General features: G+C 28.5%; 1 protein-coding gene and 1 long non-coding RNA gene across 3 annotated transcripts; one reads left to right on the top strand and one right to left on the bottom strand.

Moving 5' to 3' along the window:
* Window positions 1-362: 362 nt before the first annotated feature.
* Window positions 363-2,079, bottom strand: LOC114386906. Its single transcript, XR_003661198.1, has 5 exons — window positions 1,820-2,079; window positions 1,477-1,522; window positions 1,166-1,280; window positions 855-1,003; window positions 363-504 (listed from the first exon to the last, which is right to left on the bottom strand). It is a non-coding gene; the product is annotated as an uncharacterized LOC114386906 (long non-coding RNA).
* A 4,856-nt stretch (window positions 2,080-6,935) lies between these two features.
* Window positions 6,936-13,622, top strand: LOC114387493 (protein LATERAL ROOT PRIMORDIUM 1-like). 2 transcript variants are annotated; one of them, XM_028347689.1, is made up of 4 exons: window positions 6,936-8,059; window positions 8,846-9,153; window positions 12,296-12,325; window positions 13,291-13,622. In XM_028347689.1, exons 1-2 carry the CDS (start codon window positions 7,396-7,398, stop codon window positions 9,139-9,141), a joined length of 960 nt encoding a protein of 319 aa, XP_028203490.1. In that variant the 5' UTR covers window positions 6,936-7,395; the 3' UTR covers window positions 9,142-9,153; window positions 12,296-12,325; window positions 13,291-13,622. The 2 variants fall into 2 exon arrangements, with proteins under 2 accessions (XP_028203490.1, XP_028203489.1); XM_028347688.1 differs by lacking the exon at window positions 13,291-13,622 and having other exon boundaries at window positions 6,937-8,059; window positions 12,296-12,490.
* The last annotated feature ends 2,237 nt before the right edge of the window (window positions 13,623-15,859 follow it).

Below are 15,859 nucleotides of genomic sequence, written 5' to 3'. Positions count from 1 at the left end.
GGGATGGTTAAGGTACTTGTTTATTAGCTGTTATTCATCAAGTTGTAAAAGAACACTCAGCAGTTATATATTTATTCTTTATACAGTTGCTATTTATGTATGGCATAATTCAACAAAAGAAAAGGTATTGCGTTATGATTACTTTTAAATTCGAATCATCTTATCTATTCAAGATACTTCACACCGAAATAGACCCCTAGGAAATGCACATGGATCGTGTCAAGATAAAAATCAGTAGTGTCAATCTCACAAAGAATTGAGTAAATTATCAACTAATAACAAATGTAGTGTATAGGAGACAATAACATTTAGCGAGAATCCTAATAACAAAATTACAATACAATTAGAATAGTTACAAATTGCAGCGATAGGGAGTGGATGAGAGGCAGTAGTGTGAAGCAGAGCACACAGCGGGAACCAGAAGTGAGGGAAAAGAATAGTATACGTGGTTGGAGTGAACCCGACAGAAACATCTTGACCCAGAATCCATGCCTCTTTCGGCCACTGCACACCATAGTAAAAACAAATGCCACAGGAACAAAGTTTAGAGTAGGATTTTCAATCAACAAAAAGAAAGTACACAAATTATTCAATATTGAATAAATTAGAGTGTATATATAATGTCATTATTGATAATGTAATGTGATCACTTCCACAACTGGCAATTTTATTCTCGTGCTTCCAACCAATAATATAACATGCATTCAACTATAAAATTTAGTAACTTCATTAATAATTTATGCAATTTTTTGAAGTGAAACATATTGATGTAATTAATTCATTAAAATTTTATGAGTATAATTTAATTCAATCTTTGCCCATTTGCTTAAATAAGATTCAGTACTAAAATAAACCTTCAAATTAGGCTTGATGGGCATGCAAGGCACATTGCGTGAATTTGGGTTTCGGGGATCTTTCGCTGCGTGATATTCTCAAACACTTGGTGAGCACCCTGCAAAGGGATTACTCATTGCTTTCTAAGAGTAGCACGACCCTGAACCATCTGCTCTCACACACAAATAGATAACAAAAAGAAAGCAATACATTAGAACCCCATTCAAGTCAAGGGCAAAAAAAAAAAAATTAAAGTCTTCACAAACAACAAAATAATATCAAATCATATATATTGTCAAGCAACTCTCTTGCCCTCTTCATCTCCACTCACACTCTCTATGTATCTTGTTTGTGTTTCTTTTTGGATTTGTTTCGCATGCATGAATCTCCTTGTCACTTGATTCTGGAGATCTTATAGAAATCTTTGATCTATTGGACAACGTCAACTGTTATCAATTTCCAAAAATAATCAGAATTTTAGGATTGAGATAATGAACTTTGGGATAAAACAAAATTTCAATAGACAAACACATAATAAATAAGGATCAAAATTATTTAAAATCACTTTGACATATATTTTTTTTGAACGAAAACTAAACTAATTATATATGGTATTATTAAAGAAAAAGATGGAGCTCACACCTTGCTTGAATTGAAGTTACAGAGAATCTCCAATAGTTTGAAGAGCCTATACAGAAAACATGCATGTAATTAGATTTCAGATTCAAGAAATTGAAAATCACACTCATATATATTGTTATAAAGTACGTGAACAGCTTTAACAGGAGAAGAATCTTGTGACTCAACCACAAAAATAAAATAAAAAGAGAGGGAAAATTATTACTTTTGGATCATTTCCTGCGATACCAAAATAATTTGCAACAGGCTTTCAAGGAAAAAATAGCAACGAAGCATCCAAAAAAACCACAAAAAATCAGACAAAAAAAACATAAACACAGTTTTAATAAAATCAAAATATAAGAACCTCTATTTTCTTCTTAACTTCTCCCACAAATTCTTTGCCAAAGCCGCCGTTGTTACTGTAACATGTTCCAAAAATAAAACCACAAAAAATCAGACCATTCAAAGAAAAAGAACCCGAAATAAAATCGCAAAAAATATAATGAAGATGGAAGCCCTCAGCAGCTCTAAAACTCAACCGAAAGCAAAAGGAAAAAGTGGAATTGAAGAAGACACCAAAATGAAGAAGAAAGAATGGAAACAGAGAAAACAAATTGGTGGGAAAATGACACAAATGAAGGAAGCAGGTTTGAAGTTGGTAGGGAAATGATCAGAAACGCTGGAGAAGAAGCCACGTGCATCACCAACAACAAAATGATCAAAGCTAAACACTCAACGTGGCATAAAACGTGACACAAAATGTAAAGCTGAAGGGGCATAAAATGACCAAAAAGCCAATAAAATGGACATGTGTCATCAGCTGAAGCACGGGCACACCAATAATTTTCCTGGAGTTCTCTTTTATAATATAGTAGATAGTAGATTAGATAATAAGACAAAACTTGGGTTATAGTTCTTGAGATATTTGTAGTATTATTTCCTAATTAAAATGAAAATTTTATCACAATAATTTACATCATAAAAATTTATATTCAAGATTAGTACGAGTTATTGAAGTGAAAATAATATCCAAAACTTATGTATAATTAAAAAAAATGTATTTAAATAATATCCAAAACATATAAAAACGAATTATTTAAATATATAATACTACTAACATGTATAAAAAGAATAAAGTTAATAATAATAAATAGATCAAGGATTCTTTATTTTCTTTTTTACTTTTAATTTGTTAAGTATAAAATGATCCTGATCGGCTAATCTCATTAGTCATTATCCCTTATTTTCTCTGTTCTCATTAATTTTTTAACGAGTGGTCAATAGGATGATTAGTAAAATCCTAATAGTAATAAATAGATAAAGAATCTCTTATTTAATTTTCTTTTTTATTTTTGATTTGTTAGCATAAAGGATCCTGACCTCATTATCCCACAATATACATCATTATCAATTGGCGAAAGTGCCAAACATGCATGAAAGAAGGGGCCAACTTTCATCCAGTAAAATTCATTGAGGTGCCCTAAGGTGGCTCATAGGCCTTGGTGATACGGGCTACTATTTGTTTCCAATAAGACCAATCTATGAATCACTTAGTGCTTGTTTGCTTTCAATTTTTTAATGTAATTAATTATGTCAAAACAGAAACGATAAATATTTATCTATGTGTAATGAGAATATTGGACATGAAAAGAAAATATCCGATCCACGTTATATAATTTGTTCCAAACATCCTGTTGATAAGTGTAGAGCTATGATTATGACCTGCATATGTAGACACACTCTCTAGTCTCTAGGTCTATGACCCCATTATAGACATAGATGCTGGCCCCTTGCCTACCCTTTTGCATTTTTGTTTTTTAGCACTATTATTTCAAATAATGATATATATATATATATATATATATATATATATATATATATATATATAATATTTAATTAATATTTTTTCTTTGTTTTTATTACATCATAAAATTTATTATTTTATTATTTTAAGATAACACCATGAGTATTTATCATATATTTTTTTTAATTATTTTTATTATGACAATTGAAAATGATTTTAGTCTTTTGTTTTCAGAACAATCGGCTAATGTCCGCAAATTTAATAATATTGTAATTAAAACTCTTCATAGGTTAATTTGTTAAATGTTTACACTTCACACATCTAGGTTGTTTATCTTTAAAAAAAATAATCTTAAAATTTGATTATATTAAGAGTTTAATCGACTTCACAACGCGTTGTCGGTATGATATCAATTAAAAATAATTTTTAATATAATTTTTTATATAATTATTATAGAAAAGAATATTGCATATATAATGATTTATAGTAGCATGATAATATATAATAAATTTTTATAGTATATATTATTTATTTTATATAAACATGTTAAATTTAAATTTTAAAAGATTAATATTGAAAACTTGTTAAATAGTTTACTTCTTTACATAATGATAAAAAAAAATTATCATTGTGATATTTTTATAATCTTATAACTAACTAAATAGAGTAACCAAAACAATATCTATTAGACTAAATAAGATAAGAATGACAAAACGGACGGGTAAGACCTATTTTGACTTGTCTCACCATTAACCCATCAAAAAATAGAGTGGAACAGACTAACTTACTCAAACTTAATGGGTTGAACATACTAGTTTGTCCCGCCCTTTAAAAAAAAACAAAAATTTTTAAAAAATTATTAACAATACAAAGTATTTAAAATAACAAATTAATCTTAAAATTTTAAATCACACGAAATATTAATAATCTTCAATAATAACTAATAATAATAAGTTTACTAAGTAACTAAATCATAACACAAAATCATAAACACTAAAATTATTTTTAAAATCTTAAACAATACAAAGTAATAAAATATAAATCAAATTATTTTTGTAATTTTGTTAGACATTAATATGACGTAACTAACAAACTTATAAATGTAATTTAATCATAAATAAATTAAAAAATTTGTAAAGGTTAAAATTTCCCAAAATAATGAATTAACAAATTTCTGAGCGTTAAAAACTCCAAAAAGTTACAATTTTATATCTTTTTGAATGATTTATTTGCATTTTCGGATGATATTAGGGAAAATAATGGAATAATAGTGGGTTCTAGTATCATATAAGTTTGTTTGAATAGTGGGTTCTAGTATCATATAAGTTTGTTTGAATAGTGGGTTCTAGTATCATATAAGTTTGTTTGAAAAGATAGAAAGAAAAAATAACTAAATGATAGTTACGTTAAAAAATTATCTAATAAAATTATCACTTGAAAACTAACAAAAATATATTTTATTTTTTAGAAACCAAATGAATATTTTTAAATTTTACAGTGAACATATTTGACTCTTTTTTTTATTGTTTTAGGATTAAAACATTATAATGAACATAACATCTGGTGAACATTTAATGCTATATTATTTAAGATGATTCCCGTCTCTATTATTATTATTATTATTATTATTATTATTATTATTATTATTATTATATCTTTGTTTCTATGCATAAAAAAATATATTTTATATATTTAAGTTCCTATTAAACCTTTAGAATATCTTATTTTTATAATTAAATATATTTCATTACAGTATTTATGTATTGTTTCTTTCACTGATAAAAAAATATTGTTTCTTTCCTTTTTTCCCCCCTTATTATTGTCATATTTTTGTTCCCATCTCTCTGTTTTTTTTCTCCCTTACCTTTCTATCTGTATCGTAGTTCGAATATTTTCTTCATTTTATTTATTGAATTTTTTTGGAAGAGGACTCTCATCGTCTTTTAAATTAGGGATTAATAATAATCAAAAGAAATATGCATATGATAGTAACTTTTTTGAATTTATAAAAAAAAGAGTAACTTTTTTTAAAGAAAAAAAAAGTAAAGGTCATTCTAAAATTTCTACCCATATTTTAAGCTAGAAGGTGTGTGTTTTGTATAACTTTGGAAAATTGATAAAACAATACTGATATTTAAAACAAGAAAAGAATTGTAAATAAAATATGTAAGTTGGCTATTTTCACCAAGTTCGAAGTTATTAATTAGTTATCAAACTAAATATATCACAGTAATAGAATGAACTGAAAATTGACGGCTACATATAATTATATGATAGGAGTTTGTCTATTTTTGTTTTGGTTCCAAACATCACTTCTAGTTGTATCTAAGTTTTTTCTAAGAATGCTGAACATAAATTAATATTTTTTTTATATAATGATAATAATGAAATTAAACTTATGACGTTATATAAATTATGTAAATCCTTTATCATTAACTCAATTTTAAGAAATTGAAAGTAAACCAGTATATAACTCAAACGATGGTGACACATATTTACCAAATTTCATACGAAATTAAGAAAAACTATGCTTAATTTTTTTAAAATTAACATGTATACAAAATTAAATTAAATAAACATTTAGAGAAATGTGAAAGAAAATTCAATCGCAAAAGTTGGATTCAATTTGCAATTATGTTTTTTTTTTTTTTTACAGAATTTTGCAATTACGTTAAGGTTAGATGAAATTGAAGTTCACCTTGATACGTAAACACACAGACTGACACGTTTTTAATTTTCTCAACAATAATTCCATGATAGGAGTTAGTCTATCATAGTAATTATCACATTAATATATAATAGAATGAACAGAAATAAAATAAACATTTAGGGTAATGTGAAAGAAGACTCTTCAAAAGAAAAAAAAAAAGGAAGAAAAAAAAATACTCAATTGCAAAAGTTGGATCCAATTTGCAATTGTGTGTTTTTTTTTTTACAGAATTTTGGAATTATGTAAAGGTTAGATGAAATTGAAGTTCACCGTATTACCGTAATAGGTAAACACAGACAGACAAGTCTTTAATTTTCTCAACAATAATTCCAAAAGTTACATTATTTCACAACAATGTTATATATTGAATAAAATATACATTTAAAAAAATTAAATATATTTTTAGTTCCTCAAATGATTTATTTTTTAATCTTTTAAATTAAATTTTGTCCTTTTTAGTTTATTAAATTTGAGAAATAATTTTTTAGTTCCTTACTGTAAAAGTTTAATAACATGTTAAATATAATTGAATTATAATATAGACGTTTTCACCAAATAAATTATTTTTTTTCTCATTCAAATATCTCACAACACAAATTCAGTTGAACTTATTTTAAAATAATAATAATTTTAACAAATATGTTGAGAGAATTTTGAAAAAACAGTTTGTTTGATTATGCTTTTGGCTTTACTTTTTGAAATTATTTTATAGAATAATTTCCAAAACTAATTTTCAAAGTATAGAAATGAGAGGAAAAATATGTTTAAAAAGTAATAACAGACATGAATAATAAAAACTTGAAAACATTTTATTTTAAAAATTAAAAAAATTATATTAGTCTTGAAAGTAGTAGTATTAAAAAATTATTCTTGTGAAACAATTTTGTCACCTTGAAACTCTTGCTTTTGCAGTTTTTCCTTGTTGAGTTTCTAACATAACAGAAGGCAATAATGATGACCCTTCTTCAGCAATGAATTCAGAACTAAAAACGTGTAAGAAACTATAAAGAAGGTTTAACTACACTTGCAGGCATCACAAAAACTCCACCCTGTAATTTCCACCCATTCCAAGAATCTGTTAAGTGGAGTTTCAGTGTCAGAAGAAAAACCTGTAGCAGTAATGTCTTTTTGCACCAAAACAAATACTAGTAAACCCCCCTTTTCTCAATCCTAAACAACACAAAATCACAAACACCAAATCATCACTCATACACCACAGTTTCCAATTTCCATCAAAGGGAATCTCAATCTCAATCTCACCCTCTCCTAAAACATTCTCCCTATAAAATCACCACATCCAACTCCAACAACACAACACCAACAACCTCAAAAAACATAATTAAACATTAACATTCAACGCCTTTTCTCTCACAAAATAAAGACCCTCTAAATTCTAAACCTCAAAGACTGCTAAAACTTTGTTACAATGAACATGTTAGGCCTTAGAGACCTATTTCTCATAGCTCCAACTCCTTCTCAACTTCACCACCATCAACAACACCAACACCAAAACCAACCCATTTCAGCAGAACACCATTCCAACCTCCCTTTGCCTTCACAAGCCTCTCTCAGCGTTGGCCTTGGCATTTTCCCTCTCCTAACAGTGCCACACACTAATGATGTTCATGCTCAGGTTCAAGACTGTGCCAACAACAACACTAACAACACCAACACCAACTATTGGAACCTGAAGATGTGTGGTCCCACTGAAGTGAATTCCACAAGAAAAGGTGTCATGAACATGGAGGATGAGGGGAGCAATAAGCAAATGATGGAGAGTGAGGAAAGTGGTGGTGAGTTCAGGGTGTGCCAAGATTGTGGCAATAGGGCCAAGAGGGATTGCAGCTTCAGAAGGTGCAGGACTTGTTGCAAGGGACGTGGCTTTGATTGCAGCACTCACGTTAAGAGCACGTGGGTCCCCGTGTCTCATAGACGCGGTGGCAGTAATAGTGGTGATGATCACAATGACGATGACGATGGTAATGCTTCCAAGAGGCTAAGAACTTTGGGGTCATCAAAGAATGTTGCTGCTACCTCTCACAGTTCCACTTCCAATGCTACCCCAACAAAGAGCTTTGATAGTCAACAAGGTGATTTCATTTTTCTCTTTTAATTCAAAGATGTTTAAGACCATTTCACAAATAGTTTAATTAAGTACTTATTTAATAAAGGTTTTAAATTGTGATGGTTTTGTCGTGTTTTTCTGATATTGTGAGAAATTGGAGATAAATAAAGCTGATGTAATTACAATTGTGGTTGCCAACACTTCAATAGGCCGAAAAATCGCAGCTGCAGACCATATTTCGAAACCTTGATTTCAAAGTTTTAAATTATATATGATCAGTCACAAATTCATTGTAATTCTTGATATTACGAAAACCCTAAAAACTTTGTTGTTATAACTAAACTTGCAGACCTGGTTTGAATATTTATTTATAAATTTGATTATAAAGTATGTTTTCAATCCTTGTATATTTGGAGAAAGTTTAGAATTAGTTTCTAAACTTTTACTTTGATTAATTTGATACTTAGAATTTTAGAAAAGTAGTGATCTTCATCCTTCCTCAAGATGAAAAGTGTCTATAAGAATGAAAAAAATCACTACTTTTATAAAGTTTAGGACATAATCAAAGTTAATTAAAGTACAGATATTAATATTAATTTTCATAAAAAAATATAAGAACTAAAAACATGTTTTATCTAATAAAATTTAATAAAACAAGTTAGAGAAGTGTTTTGAATTTTGATTAATTTTTCCTAGTACTTGTTAAAATAAGTTAATAAAAGGTTACAGGTTGTTTCTTTCTTTGGAACAACTCAAATGTGTGGTAAAATTTTTGGAGCTTGGATGTGTGAGTGATTTTGTTGAATTGCAGATGCTGGTTTCAAGCAGTCTTTGCCACGGCATGTGCGTGCACCCGCTGTGTTTAGGTGCCATAGAGTGTCTGCTATTGGGAGTGGTGAAGATGAGATTGCTTACATGGCCACGGTTCATATTAGTGGCCATGTGTTTAAGGGGTTTCTGTATGATCATGGTGCTGATACCAGAAATGATGTGCCTAGTGTCTCAGAACTGCAATTGGGAAACAATGGAAGTGGAAAGAATACCAATAGGGAATGTTCTTCTGCAATTGGGGTTCCAACTAGTGCTTACCCTGCTTCTGTTTGTTGAGATTGCTTAAAGGTACAAAATTGGCCTAGCTTTACTTCAAGTAACATTTAGCACCCTCCTTAGTGTGCTGTTAAAATTAATTGCTTCAGTATAAAATTTTAAAAAGGGTAAGATGAGTTTTAGATTCTCCAATTTTCGATTAAATTGGTTTTAGTCCTCTTATTTCTTTACAATTTGTGAATTTGGTTCCTCACTCTAATATTCTAAAAACAATAAGGAATAAAATCATATTAAGACCAATTTTTTTTTTTTAAAAAAATAGACTTTAAACACATGAAAAATAACTGAATTTTACTAAATTTTATGTACTGCTTCTTGGGTTGTCTGGTAATTAGCTAAAAAGTTCACTCTGCTGGTTATTACTAGGCAAAAACTTAGAAAATTCTTGTGTCTCAGAGTAGTGGTGACTTAAAAATGTCACTTTCAATCAAAGGACAATTAGACAAAGAATGCACGTACCCTTTTTATTGAGAATGTGTTGCATTTCCACTACCACATTATCATCTGTGTTACACTCATCTCATGTCATGCGTGTGATTGAGTGAGAAAGATTCAATTGCATTTTTGTATACAGATATTATCTTACATCTCGCAATCCACATCAACTTTGATTTTAATACACTTTGTTTTTTTTAGTTTTGACTTTTGATATTTACCACAGGACAAGAGAACTCTCATCTCCACTTCTCCTTTTCATTCACCCACCAAAAATTTAGAATCTTTAACATTTAGACACTTAATATTTCTAAACACCCTGTTCATACATCTCATTTTTTATATCACTTTTTCATATTATATCACCAACAATACTACCAGAGGATCTTATACTATTGTAACGTTGCTTTTCGGTACCTCAGAACCTTTTTAATATATTTGTTATTTGCCCAGCAAAATATAATAGTATGACTTATTTGTCCATTGTTATATATATATATATAGAGAGAGAGAGAGTTACCTGATGTAAAAAAATTAAATACAATATATTAACTGGTTTAAATTGTTTAAATTAAAAAAATAATATATTTGATAATTTTGATATAATATTTTTTAATAAAATTATATTTTTAGTTTCATATTAAATGTTCGTTAACACAATATAAAAACCCTTTCTAATATGTTTGAAAGTATAACATTATCTAATACCAAAAGGTAAATCTAATTATAATGTGTCATGAGGCCTTTCAATAGAGTTTATTGCTTTCTCTGTTTTTTCTTTCCATTTTTTCTGGTTTCATTGATATAAGTATGGCCATTATGTAAATGAATAGATTTAAATCTTTTTACGACATCTTACTATTTTCTTAGTAGATAAATCAAGTATTGAGTTTTTTTATGTTTTTATGATAAAAAATGTATTTATTTATTTAATTAATTCTTTTTTTATAAAATATTTAAAGAACTAGCTAGTATGAGGATATTATAAAAAAAAATATAACAATACTCTTCTTACTTCTCTTTTATTGTTTGCAACACTATTCTCTAACTAAAGTAACATGAACACGACATTTTCAATAGAATGTCACATCTCGTAGATATAATAAATTTCTTTTGACCATTCATTGCTATAATCCAATATCTATAGCAACATCACTCTTATGTAGTTGTATTGTTTTTTTCTTAGCATTTCACATTAGACATGTTACCTGGTGCTGATAAACGCATCCACCGGTTTAGTGGAAATGTTTAGGCTCACCTTCATTTGAAAATTGGGTTGATTTCAATTTTCAAGATGAAGTAAAAAATAAAATAAAATAAAAATCAAATTGTATTTTCAGTCTATATGTTGAGTGGTTAAGTAAGTGTGTGTTTGATTTGCATTTTCATTTTGTGTTTTTATTTTGTGTTTTTATTTTCTGAAAACTGTTTTTATTTTCAAAAGATTAGAATTCTGAAAATATGTTTAGTTTGACTTTTTGTTTTCTGTTTTTAGGAAATAAAAACACTAAAAATTTATGATATATTGACTTTTTGTTTTTTTTTTTGTATTTTTAGATTTGTTTAAAATTACATTTCTTCTCATCGCATTTTCATTTTATCCAAAATGAGGTTCATGTTTTCAACTGAAAACAAAATTTTATTGTTTTCATTTTCTGGTTATTTTCTGTTTTCATTTTTACTGAAAATATTTTCAAAAATCCAACCAAACACATTTTCATCACCATTTTCTGTTTTCAGTGAAAATGAAAACAAAAAACAGTCAAACCAAACACCCCCTAATTTTTCACTTGCCACCATCTCTTTCCACCCGTGTCAACACACTTGTGTGTTGTCTGATTCATTTTTCTTGCATACAAAGATTTCTCCCATAGTTGTTAAATCTTCCCATTTTGCATCTCAAATATTGGAGGAGGACTTTGTATTCTCATGATAGTTGTGCTTAATTTAGCAACCGATCATGTCTTGACATCATTCATGTCCATGATTCCTATTGTTGTGAGAGTGAAATGCCTTGAAAAGAAAGAAAAAATTGAAGACTCAATAAAGTGAAAATTAAGGATGTGAAAGAAAGTTAGAGACGGGGAAGTGGGGAATCCTGGAATAAGAGTATGAAAAAAGCACACCAGTGACTTGTTGACAATTGTTTTATAATTTTTATAGCTATATGCCATTTCGATCCTTGGTTGCTTTATTCCACTTATCTCGAGCCAAACTTGGTGTGGTTTGTTTGGGTCACCAAACAAACGGGTGTAAATAAATCGAGTTAAGAAAAACACTAAAAATTTAGATCTGACTTGTAAAAAAAATGATTTAAATTTGACTTATTTATTTAAATAAAATTAATTTAAAGTTTGAATTTGACTTATTTAAAAAATTGCTTATCTTAACTTGTTTAATTTATTTATAACAATTTTTTTAATTTGCAAAAAAAATTCTTAAATTATTTTTTAACTTAATCAATTTAGTATTTAATAAACATATTAATATTCGATAATAACCTACAAATAAAAATAAGTTAAACAGTAATATGATATTGAGAGATTTCTGTAATTTTAATTTTCTATGATATATAACGTGTTATTCATAAACTATTAAATATTGCCTCAACTCGCATTTGGTTAAGTTGTTGGTCAAACTACAAAGTTGCATTCTGTACTTGGTAGGCAATATTTAAATAACGGCTAACATATATAAACCTTTCATGTGCAAATGACAGGTGATGGATCGGTTATGTGACATACCGAAGGTAGTTCATTTTGCTGTTTTGCAGGGAAAGCTGACAATATATGCTCTTTTGTTATTATGTAAATTTCTCTTCTACAGAATGTTTTATGTTTATAACTTTATATGCATACATAGGGGACCTAGTTTCAATTTCTTGCATCAGAATAGAGACATTGATGTTGCGGAATTTCATATTCAATTCTTAATCAGAATTTTATTTGATCTTAATATTCTTCACAGTACAATTGTTTCAAAGTATAATATTATATTTTCAGAAATTACATTTCCAAGTATATTGTGTTTAGAGGTATTACTTAGTAAATTTTAGAAAAAAAATTAAAAGTTGTTTAATTAAAAATTGAAAAAAGAGTAGAAAAATGAATCTAGATAATTATTATAAAAAATAGCTTCATTGCGATGAGAATGTAGGATACTACTCATTTTTCTATCAGAAGATTGGAAAGGAAGGTAAATACGAGTATTTTATATTACTTTTTAAAAAACTTATGTCAAATATGAGAATATGATGTTCTTTAGAGAAATTTCAGTGAATTTTTTAAGTTGGTTCTTAAATGAAGAGCTTATGTTGAGTTCTACCGCATTGGAGTAAAAATTAGTGAGGGTTATTAAATCCCATGTGGTAAAGACCCACTAAAAGATACTTAAGAACCCAATTTGAATGTATGGTTCAAATAGAGCTATAACCAATGTCGTTAATAGCCCCAAACAATGCCATTAGGCAAAATAAGTTCAATGAACAAGGCAAGATTTAAGTCTAAAGTAAAAATGAAGATGATGGAATACATTGATGTGTCATATTCAATGACGGGAAGCCTTTAACTGATCTTCATCAATTTTTATATAGATTCTAGGAGGAATTTGACTCTTTTAAGACACAAGGGCATTTAAAATTGTAATGATTTTATAATTTATTGATTATAACTTTCTTAAGTGCATAATCTTCTATTTATAATCTTTTGTGATAAGAGTCCAAGGTGTAGAGGAAAGACCAATGGGATGGTGGTGGATGGATAGAGGATTCTGGCAAGTGATGGCGGCTCCAACAGGTACAGAACCTGCAATCACCTACATAGACCCTCTGATGCCAAAGTCAGAGCAAGAGATGTGTAAAGTGATATTAGATTGATACCTGTATGCATGAAATATTTTATATAGTAGTAGTTGGCAAATGAAGCAACAATGTAATTGTTCTGGACCTTGGGCCGTGTGGCAAGCTCGAAAGGAATTCATAAAAGTTGTCCCCAAATCAATATTCCTTAAAATAAGTAATGTTGACTTAAAAGATAAAGCCTCCATTGATATTACATGTTACAATAGTGCACATTATGCTAACTGCTAGATATAATTGTTTGGCTGAAAACTAAGAAATCAATACTGTATCCAAGTTTTCTTTAATGCCTATTGTGGTCAGTCCAGTTATGCACTATACTCCTTTATATTAACACTCCTTTATTGCATATAGTAACACTCTTGATTATTTGAAAAACATTACACTATACTCTTCTATAAGGGAGATTACTATAATTGTTTAAAAAAACAAAGAAAATAGTTTGTGTAATTTCATAAAAATTTAAGGGATGATTAGTGTAATTTATTCAAAAGTCTAATAATTTAAAGTTAACCAATAAATTTCAGGATTTCATAATCTGAAAAGTTATTCTATTTTTTTGTTTTTTGACAAAACAAAGCTTAAGCTGATTCATTCATACTAATATAAGAGATGCAATGAGGAATAGTATGATAGAAATAAGGACTAACATTGTTTGCAGCAGCCTTTGCAAGGGCATGGGCAGCTGCATTAGCTTTGTTGTAGAGAAAAGGTTGGTTGTAGCTTAACAACCTTAGAAATCAAGTGATCATAAATTTCGAAATATAGGGGGAGTAAATGCACATTTTATCTATATACAATTGTTTGTTGCTTGCTTTAATCTTGATTTCAGGTATTGTATTGTCATCATCAAAAAGGGGGAGATTGTAGATGCAATTGCTTTTGATGTTTTGATGATGATCATGATGATATGATGCAATTGATGTAAATGGGCTTTTCAAGATTAAATTCAAGACTACTTCAAGATTACAAGTCACAGCATCAAGATGATCACTAGTATATTAGGAAGGGAATTCCTAATTGAATTAGCAAAAGGTTTGGCCAAGTAATTTAAGTTAAAAAGTGTTTTACAAAGGTTTTACTCTCTAGTAATCGATTACCAGAGGATGTAATCGATTACCAGTGGTCAAATATATTTTATAACAGCTACTAAAATTTGAATTCGAAATTTTAGACTGTGTAATCGATTACACAATTTTGGTAATCGATTACCAGCAGTTAGTAAACGTTTTAATTCAAATTTTAAAAGATGTAATCGATTACACAATTACTGTAATCGATTACCAGACAGGATTTTCAGAAAAATAATTTTAAGAGTCACAACTTTTCAAAGGCTTTATTCATGACCACCAATGGTCTATATATATGTGACTTAAACACGAAATTGCTTAGAGAGTTTTTCAGAATAAAATTTTAAATTCCCAACATTCAGAGTCTCTGGTAATCGATTACATATGATGTGTAATCGATTACACACTTTCAAATCATTGGTAATCGATTACATGTATTGGCAATCGATTACATGTGCCTTGAATGACTTGAAACCTTTCATTGTGAGGCAAGGCTTGATCTTGAAGAAATCTTGAATCAAGACTTTGTTTGTTGAAACAATCTTGTATTAATCTTGAAGCAAAATGAGCCTTGTTTGATTCTTCTTTTGACATCATCAAAATCATGTATACATACATTCACATTCTCCCCCTTTTTGATGATGACAAACATGTGATTTCTTCTCAACGCCATCAAAGCTTGCATGATTTACATTCTCCCCCTTTCTCAAGCAAATTCTTAATTCTTCTTGACATCATCAAAATCTTCATGATTTACATTCTCCCCCTTTTTGATGATGACAACCACCTGTAGGTTAGGAGCAACAACAAAGAAAAAATATCTATTCGCATATAGTTTACTCCCCCTTGGTTTTGCAATGATTGCTTATATGAGACAGATAAAGATTTCATATTTTTCATATGTAAACAAATTGTCTCATAAACAATAGATAATTTTTCTTACTATTTTATCCTTTATCTTTCTCTCCCCCTTTGTCAACATCAAAAACAAATCATGAATAGAGAGGAGAAAGATGTTACCACTTGTTGCAATGTATTAGAATCAAGTGATACCAAAAGGCATTAAAACAATCATTCAATATTAATCAAGCAAAAACAAGTACAATAACACATCAATCAAACACAATCAAATACAATCAATCATCAAATATTTCAAATCAAATTAATTAAATTAATAATCAACTAACTATACACAATAATTTCTATTAAAAAATTCAAAATTCAAAATTCAAATTTAAAATTTAAAATTTAAAATTTAAAATTTTAAATTTTAAATTTCAAATTCCAACTTCCAACTTCAACTTTTAGTAACTTCCCCTTCCAACTTCCAACTTCCATTTTTAACTTTCAACTTCCA

Source organism: Glycine soja, chromosome 15 (assembly GCF_004193775.1).
Source record: "Glycine soja cultivar W05 chromosome 15, ASM419377v2, whole genome shotgun sequence".
Lineage (NCBI taxonomy): Eukaryota > Viridiplantae > Streptophyta > Magnoliopsida > Fabales > Fabaceae > Glycine > Glycine soja.
The sequence above is the reverse complement of the archived record's forward strand: the minus strand, read 5'-3'. Positions and strand labels throughout refer to the sequence as shown.